The 8,451-nt window shown below is 35.5% G+C and overlaps 1 protein-coding gene across 1 annotated transcript; it reads left to right on the top strand.

The window, feature by feature from the left end:
• Nucleotides 1-4,022: 4,022 nt before the first annotated feature.
• LOC149247640 (uncharacterized) lies at nucleotides 4,023-4,547 on the top strand. Its single transcript, XM_089444809.1, has one exon. It carries the CDS (start codon nucleotides 4,023-4,025, stop codon nucleotides 4,545-4,547), a length of 525 nt encoding a protein of 174 aa, XP_089300935.1.
• Nucleotides 4,548-8,451: the final 3,904 nt, after the last annotated feature.

Genomic DNA, 8,451 nt, shown 5'->3' with positions numbered 1-8,451 from the left:
ATGACTTTCTTTTATGTTGTGTAGATTCCATTGTCAAAGTGCTTCAAGAGCATCGCAAACAACAAACAAGTGAAAGGAAAAAGTTGTACATGCATCGATAGAAGTGTTATGATAATCCTAATAAATATTTGGGTTTGATAAATGATGGTATGGAATAGAAGAAAACACTTCTACCACATTTTGTTTGCACACCCAAAAATTTACAAGAGGAAAATTTTATTCAGTATAACTTGGTCAGTTGTATGGTCTTCAATGGGAAAATGTTGCCAAGGGTATACTTCACAGCTCCAAATATTCATAATGATGAAAATATGACAATAACCATAATTCATGATGTGCTTTCTCGTTGGTCTAGTAATCTTCCTGGAGTTTTGTATATACAATTGGACAACACTTGTCGTGAAAACAAAAATTAGATTGTTTTTGGATATCTAAACTTTCTTGTTGAATTGAGAATATTTCAGAAGGTAAAGGTTGGTTTCCTTCTTGTTGGGCACACTCATGACCATATTGATCATATGTTCAGTCATTTTTCAATCACATTGAGGAAGGAGGATGTTGGGAGCTTGCCATCATTAATTGAATGTATTAAGAAATCATACATGCCAGAGCCTATTTTGATGTGTTGGAAGAAACTTTTGACATGCGAAGGTTTATTCTGGGATCGCGTGGTGAGGAGAAATGCATTGAACAACTTAATGACATTAGCTTCCAACATCAATTTCGTATCAAAAAATTGATGGGCTAACACTAACATGGGGCAATAAGTATTCAACTATTGCAGATTGGGCGTCGTCATCAGGTTTGGGATTTTTGAAGTTCATTCTAAATCATCCAATATTTGTGTCAAATATATTGTTATTACAATCAATTGCTAAAGTTCATAATGCACGTAGGCAGAATAGAGATATAAATTATTGTGATTTCCTGGAAGAAATTAAAAAATGTATTAGATATAATATGAGTACTTTGATATTGCTGATTCAGTTTGGTGGGAGTCTTCTTTCAATAATCAAATTGATATCATTTCAAAAACAATAAATGAATATATACCTTTGAAAACTCCATTTATTTGGCCACAAAATGTGTCAAATGAACATGAGGAAAGAAACATTGTTGAACAGCAACAATCTCAAGGTATTATTAATTCTTCACAGGTAAAGGAAAGAGAAATGTATATTGGTTCCAGAAAATCTTGTGCACAAAATGAAGCCATGGAAGACTTTTACAGCGGTTCGGTACAGGATATTAAGGAGGGTTGAATGATCACAGTGCTAGTAGATGGAGATCCCAATGGCTATCCATTCTAGGTTGCTAAGGTTATAAAGGTCATTACAAAAAATGAAGATGTTGCAGGTGTTGAAGTACATTAGTATGCCATAAATACACACCCATTCAATGGTGTGTACAAGCCAAAGATGGTATTTGATAAAAAAAATTGGTGGAAAGAGAAAAAGAAAGGTTACAAATATAAATCATCACCTCACGAACCTCTTAAAATTGGAGGATGTTGACATACTTGTTTATGACTTCAATTTAATAAAGAGGGGAACTCTTTGCTTCAAGACAATAGATATTCTGAAGAGGTTGTTACGAGAAGAAACAACGTTAATATGGGAGTCTGCTGAAACCAGTCATAGATCCAAAAGAATTTTGAAACCTGAAATGGTGGGCATGCATGTGGCATCAGATGGGGCACTAGTTGATGAAAGAGAAGAATCTAGAACATCTTCATCTGCATCTAGTCATTCATCTGAAGATGTGAATTCTGATGGTGTGCAAGAAAATAGTAGTGATTTTGAATAATTGTTTAAGACAATTTATATAGCTGATGTTTGCATCGTATCTTGAAATAAAAAATTTTGATTTCCATATGGTGTTAAATGAAGTTATGAGTCATTTTTATGTTTGTTGGATTATATGTTTTAATTATGATGAGTTTTATTGTTTAGAATAGCTACAATGCAACAATAACTTAGAGATATAATTTATGTTTCATTCAATCTACAAGTGTTGACATTTTGATTAATTTAGTCATGTAATTTGTTCATAATGTCATGGTTTAAATGTGTTGAAAACTTAGAGTTTAATTAGATATCATTTTTGGGATTCAACTGCGTTAAGTAAGTCATTCAAACGTATGACCATTTCCATGAGAGGTAGTCGTAAAGTGACTAATTTCTCATGATTTTTGAATAGTTCACTTAGCACTCATTGCATCGGGTGATGCTCACAGGGGTGAAGAAGTGGGATTGAAACTAGTGAAATGTGGAGAACGAATCACATAGCATCAATCATCACTTCCGGGGCTTGCACCCGGTAACTTAGAGTTTTTTAATTTTGTGGTTGAAAATTTTCCAATTTTTTTTTTATCTTTAATGTTATGGTTGGAAACAATTAGAATTTTAGCGATATTTAGAGTCATGTTATTATATGTTTAACAACATGGATGAAAACTGATGGAATTTTAATGTGTTTCAGATCCCATTATTTTATCTTATCGTCATTAGTAAAAAATGTTGAAATTATACCTGGGAAGAAAATTGTTATTCTACCAAAAACATTAGTGTTTTTTTTTTCATCAAAAACAATTGTTGTTTGCACCAAAAAAATTGGTTTTACTACCATTTTTTAAATATGTTGAAAATTAACCCTAAAAAAACATCATTCAAGTATACACACTTTTCATTTTTAGCATTGTTTTCATGTTTTTTGGGGGTTTTTTGGCTAGAGTTCTTGTTTTGAGTTTATAGTTCCGATTTCAAAGTTTACATCGTTAGTAGCTCAAAAAGCTTTTGATGCACTTAAACATCTGTTGACCCATACACCGTTGTTGCATCCTTTCGATTATCATCAAGACTACATTTTGTATTTAGCTGCATTCGTCGTCACCATTGGCATGGTTTTAGTTCAGGAAGATGAGTTGAACGATGAGCATGTGATATATTATCTAAGTAGAAATCTCATGAAAACTAAAGCCAAATATGCACATGTGGAGAAATTGGCCTTGGCAGCCTTTCAAGTTATCCAACGATTTCGTCGCTACATTCTATTACGCAAAACAACAATGATTTCAATTACAACCCTATGGTTTACATTCTTACGAGACAGTTGCTAAGGGGAAAATATTCTAAAGGGATAGTTATCCTGCAAGAATTTGATTTAGAATTCATAAAATCTAAGTTTAAGAAATCACTGGTGTTTGTCGAATTGTTATGTGAATTTGCCTATATTGAGATGGACAGTATGGCAGAGGATTCTCTCCGAGATGAACCTCTCTTTCTTATGAGTACTTTAGACCCCTTATATGGATATATAATTGTGTATCTTCAAAACCAAACATTTCGGCCAGAATTGACTAGAACCAAATGTCGTTGTATTCGGTACCAATCCCAACAATACACTATTGTTGGCAATAAACTTTATTGTTGTGGTGTTGATTCCATTTACAGATGATTTTTGACTCACGAGGAAGTGGAAAAGGCATTGAATGAAAGCCATACTTGAGCTTGTGGCAGTCATATGTCAGGGTTTTGCCACTACTAAAAATATTGTGTGTTGGGTATTTTTGGCCCTCGATGTTTAAAGATTGTATAACCGCGGTCCAGAAATGCCACAATTGTCAGATCTTTGATCACAAAATGCGTGCACCTCAAACTCCTCTTCCCCCGATCACTGTTTTCAATCCTTTTTCCAAATGGGGCATCGATTTCCTTACATGTAACCCTCAATCGATCGGGGGGCATGGGTACATTATCCTTTTTGTATATTACTTTACAAAATGGGTCGAGGTGATGCTTACATATAAGGATGATGGTGAAACATCAGCTATTTTCATATTCAATCATGTGATTTCTAGGTTCGAGGTTCCACAAGCCATCATCATGGACCATGGTAGCCATTTTTGAAATTTTATGATGATCGAACTTACTACGAAGCTAGGCTTGTGTCATGACTGTTCTACTCCATATTACCCTTAGGCAAATGGCCAAGTAGAATCCATTAACAAGGTTTTGATAACCATGATTAAACGAATTGTCAGAATTCATAAACAAAATTGGCATCTAATGATTTTTCCATCCTTGTGGGCATATCGTACCGCAGCAAAAACTTCGACTAGTTTTACTCCTTTCCAGTTGGTTTACAGTGTGGAAGCAGTTTTACCTATTAAATTTGAAATACCATCTTTGAAACTGGAAATTGAATTGTTACCAGCCACCTTTGTAGAGGAGGAACGTTTTCTATACTTAGCACGACTATATGAGACTCGCCGTGATTTGGCATTAGCTAGCGAGCCTCAAAAGAAACGAGTTAAGGTACAATTTGTTCAAAATGTAAAACCTCTCTCATATTTGAAATGTGACCTACTCTTGGTCTATGATCAAGAGCATGATAAGTTAGGTGTTGGTAAATTCAAGCCTAAGTGGTATGACCATTATATTTTAAAACATGTACTGGCAAAAGGGGCCTATGAGCTAGTTGATTATGACGAAATTTCTTTAGGAAAGCCCAGGAATGGTATTTATCTAAAAAAATTCTATGCTTAGATCACTCGGGGAAGAATTTTTATATTGTTGTATCATATTTTATGTGTGGAAATTTTTAGCAACTTTTTACGATTTCCTGCTTATCTTGTGTTACACTTGATTTCCAGATGTCAACGCTCCCTCGAACTTACATTGGATTTGCTGATGGCACTAGTCGTAGTACTCGGAATTTATCTTCTGCAGCCTAGGTCATTTATTCACCCACAGATGAGTTAGTTTCTATTTATGGGATATGCCTTGGTCAAACAATGAATAACATCACAGATTATAGTGTAGTGATTGAATTATTATCTTACGCCATTTCATTTGGCATTCGTCGATTGATCATTAGGTTAGATTCTCAACTCATAGTATTACATTTAAACGGTGTCTATTCAGTAAGAAGTGCTTCAATGTTAAGAATGTTTTTGTGGGTTCATCTCTTGGAGAGAGAGTTTGATTACATCGAATATCAACATATTCCAAGACATTTAAACACATTAACTGATGCATTGGCTAATTATGTGTTAAATTGGCATTTGTAAAACATCTGTAAGAAAGCAAAAGAAATATTCATCCATATATTGTACAAGATAGACTGAAATAGAAGTAGTAGTTTTCATTAGTCAAATGTCTGTAAAAAGTGTGGTTTTTACAAAAATGTCATCCAAAGACATGAGGCCACGTGGCCTTTATTATCCGAACATGCTGATACATCATCAAAAAATAAAATCTAGCCCTAACACTAGTAATTATGCATGATGATCATGGTAACAGGCAATAGCGCGAGATACTCGTCTTAAAAAGTGACTAATCGGTCCAGGAACTCTCACAGTGTGCCCCTAATAATGGAGAGACAAGTCATCAATCCCAACGTCTCGGATGTCTAGGGTCAACCTCTTAGGTTATGCTCCAGCTCAGTCAATGTCTCTGTTGTGTTGGGGTCCTGTATTGCGGGAGCTACTTGATTCTCACCTCTCCTCTCAAATCTGCGTAGTCGTATTGGTCTCACCAGGCCCACATCTACATGATCATTTCGAACAATTAGTTTTGGATGCAAAAAAAAAAAATCAAAAATTCAAAACAAACAAAGTGTGAAGTTTTTTTACCTAGGTCACCCCACTACATTCCAGCTGGTAGTGGCATATATGGATCACCTATGTAATCCATGCCTGAATATCGAAAGTCTTCAATCATGATGATTTGACGTTCCAACCATCCAAAGAAATTGGGAGTATATTGAATCATTTGGCCTTCACCACCTCTATGGTGTGCCATCCGTGTGACCCACTTCACCATGCGAGGTTCACGCAGTCCTCCTCCATCTATGGCTACCTATGGGATGAGAAGGGGGATCCTCTCTAGAGTGAACAAGATGACAAAGGAACCATACCCAAAATTCTTGACTTTGTATGTTTTCACTCTAGTTAGTTGCCCTTTCAAGTTGGCAAATACCCCTTCACATCAGTTGAATATTGTAGGTTGCAAGCACTCTATGTAAATCTAAATTTGAGCCTTGGTGAGAAAGTGAAGTGTTGCACTCCCGCATAATCATGCAACAGTGAACCCAATAGCTCTCAAAGGGAACCTCTCAATGGTTTTGATATCAATTCTCTCGTATTTGAGTGCAGCTCCTCGAAAGTAATGTTGCACTAGATAGGTGGCAGTTATTTCACCACCTCGTCTATATCCATACAGAGAAATGTCCACTGCACGACATGGGACCCCAGACAATAAATAAATGTCATCATCATCAATAGTGGGTCTATGGTCTCCAATCAGAAAGCACTCTTCCTGTACATTCCACTTTCTCACCATCCATTCCAGCAAGTCTAGTTGGGCCTTCATGCCCAGAATTGTGAAAAAATTATACAGGGCACAATTTCTCAGACCCTGTATTATTTCTGGATGGTTCAAAATAGCTATATTGTTCTTTGTGTTCACGCTCTCTCCACTCCATTTTTGTAGCTCAAAACCCTGCAAATAAACATGGAGGGTCATGAGAAGACATTCTGGCAATTTTTTACAAAAAAATGGGCATTTTTAATTAATTTTTCAAATCCCTCAACGTTGTGCACGACATCTTTTGAGGAACATTGTAGATTTGCGCAGTTATAGCCCTATAAATTGCGCAAATCTCATTTTTCTATGTTAAAATTTCAATCAGTGTCCGCAAGCCTATTGAAGATGAACTGCACGCACAGAGGGCAATTTTTTATTTGATAAACCCCCCCCCCCCCCAAAAAAAAAAAAACCAAAATACATGGTAAAATGCAAAATAAAAACAATGAAAATGAAGATATCAGAGAGATGGTTTACCTACAAAAGACGACTTGTGATTTGGTCCAACAATTTGCCTAGAATCTGCCTCTACAGATCTTGGTGAAAAATGCACTCTATCACTCTCAAATGGTAAAAAGTTTTTTACTTTTTTGAATTTTTATAAGTTTTTAAGGTCCATTATAATATTATTTTTTGCCTATTAGCTTCTGAAATCCAAATTTTTAATGCTTTTACTATATTTTTTAGCAGTGACGATAATTTTTTAGTTTAAGTGTGTAGAACATAGGTTATGTACGAAAATGAATCATTTTGGTGATGAGTATATGTTTATCACTTTTTCGAACTCATTAAAAACTTACGAAAAAGCGAAACAAGGAATTCTCTTTATGCCCTTTTTAGTCTCCCTAAACATGAAAAGATTGTTGAGTACTTGACTATTTGAACTTGTAGAACTAAATGAACAGTCTTTTATTCAGTATAAGTTTACCCCTTTTACGGACTGAACTAGACTATTTTGAAAAAGGTATACGTTGACTAATCATGGTCAATAGAGTTCTCTCTTGCATTATTTTACCCATTTTTCAGGCTTGAGGGACTAAATTTACAAAAAAGGACATTGTGGAGTTTACTTATTTTTTTCTCCTAACTCCCTAAAAATGAAAAGCACCGAGATTTACTTTCTCCAGGCTTGTTAAAATTTTACATTGAAAGAATTGAACGATTTTTCTTTTTTTGTCTTTTCAAACTCTTTAAACATGAAAATGACATTGAGTTACCCCTTCACTAGACTCGTAAAACTTAAAAGTGTAGGACTCGTCAATCATGATGAGACCGAACCACTACTTCCTAGGGTTCATTAAAAATGATCCAAAGGACTCATCTGAAGGATGAGATTACAAGAGAAGCATATGTTATCCTCCTCAAGCTTGCCAAAAATAAAGAGGTACTTTCCAGTAATGTTGGGAGAAAATTGGGAAAGAACCTTTGTTTTTGTATTGTAAAAAGAAGTATGTTGCTCTTGAACATGACACTCTGTCGTTTTTTGTGTCAGGGTTGGGAAATCCATTTGCCTCTCAATTAACCATACCTCATTGAAAGTCTTCAGTTGGTTTGGGTATTATTTTTTAGTCAAATGTTGCCAAGTCAGAATGTCGTGTCGCTAATATGTTCAAGAGAAGTCCAACCTCAGTTCAAATTACTTTACTATTCCTAGCCTTCAATCGCGTCGACCATCCCTGAGTCAGTCCTAGATTAATCTAAATTTATTTTCTTCAAAACTTGACATGATTTTCACATCATAGGCCCTCCTGTGATGGGTTGCTTCACATCGACTTCAACTCACTATTTAGGAATTTGATCTAGAAACCTTCAGTACCTTGAGGCCTGCATGCCTAAACGGCAGGTTTCTCACCTTCGACGACAGGTTCTCATCATACCTTCGATCGAATGATTCTATGAGTGTTCGACATCAGCAACATCTATTCACACTTCATAGATTGTACTGGAAGTACATTGACAGCCATGGTCATTATTGGTGGTTTCTCTCGTACTTGTTAAAGGTTCACATCATTGACTAGTAATCAAGTGGTTTCTACCATGTTCGACTACGAGACATTCACTCACATGGCAAGATTCGTACTAT

This window comes from Pinus tabuliformis, chromosome 7, assembly GCF_031772625.1.
Source record: "Pinus tabuliformis cultivar Carrire ecotype Pingquan chromosome 7, CPIR1, whole genome shotgun sequence".
Classification (NCBI taxonomy): domain Eukaryota; kingdom Viridiplantae; phylum Streptophyta; class Pinopsida; order Pinales; family Pinaceae; genus Pinus; species Pinus tabuliformis.
The sequence above is the reverse complement of the archived record's forward strand: the minus strand, read 5'-3'. Positions and strand labels throughout refer to the sequence as shown.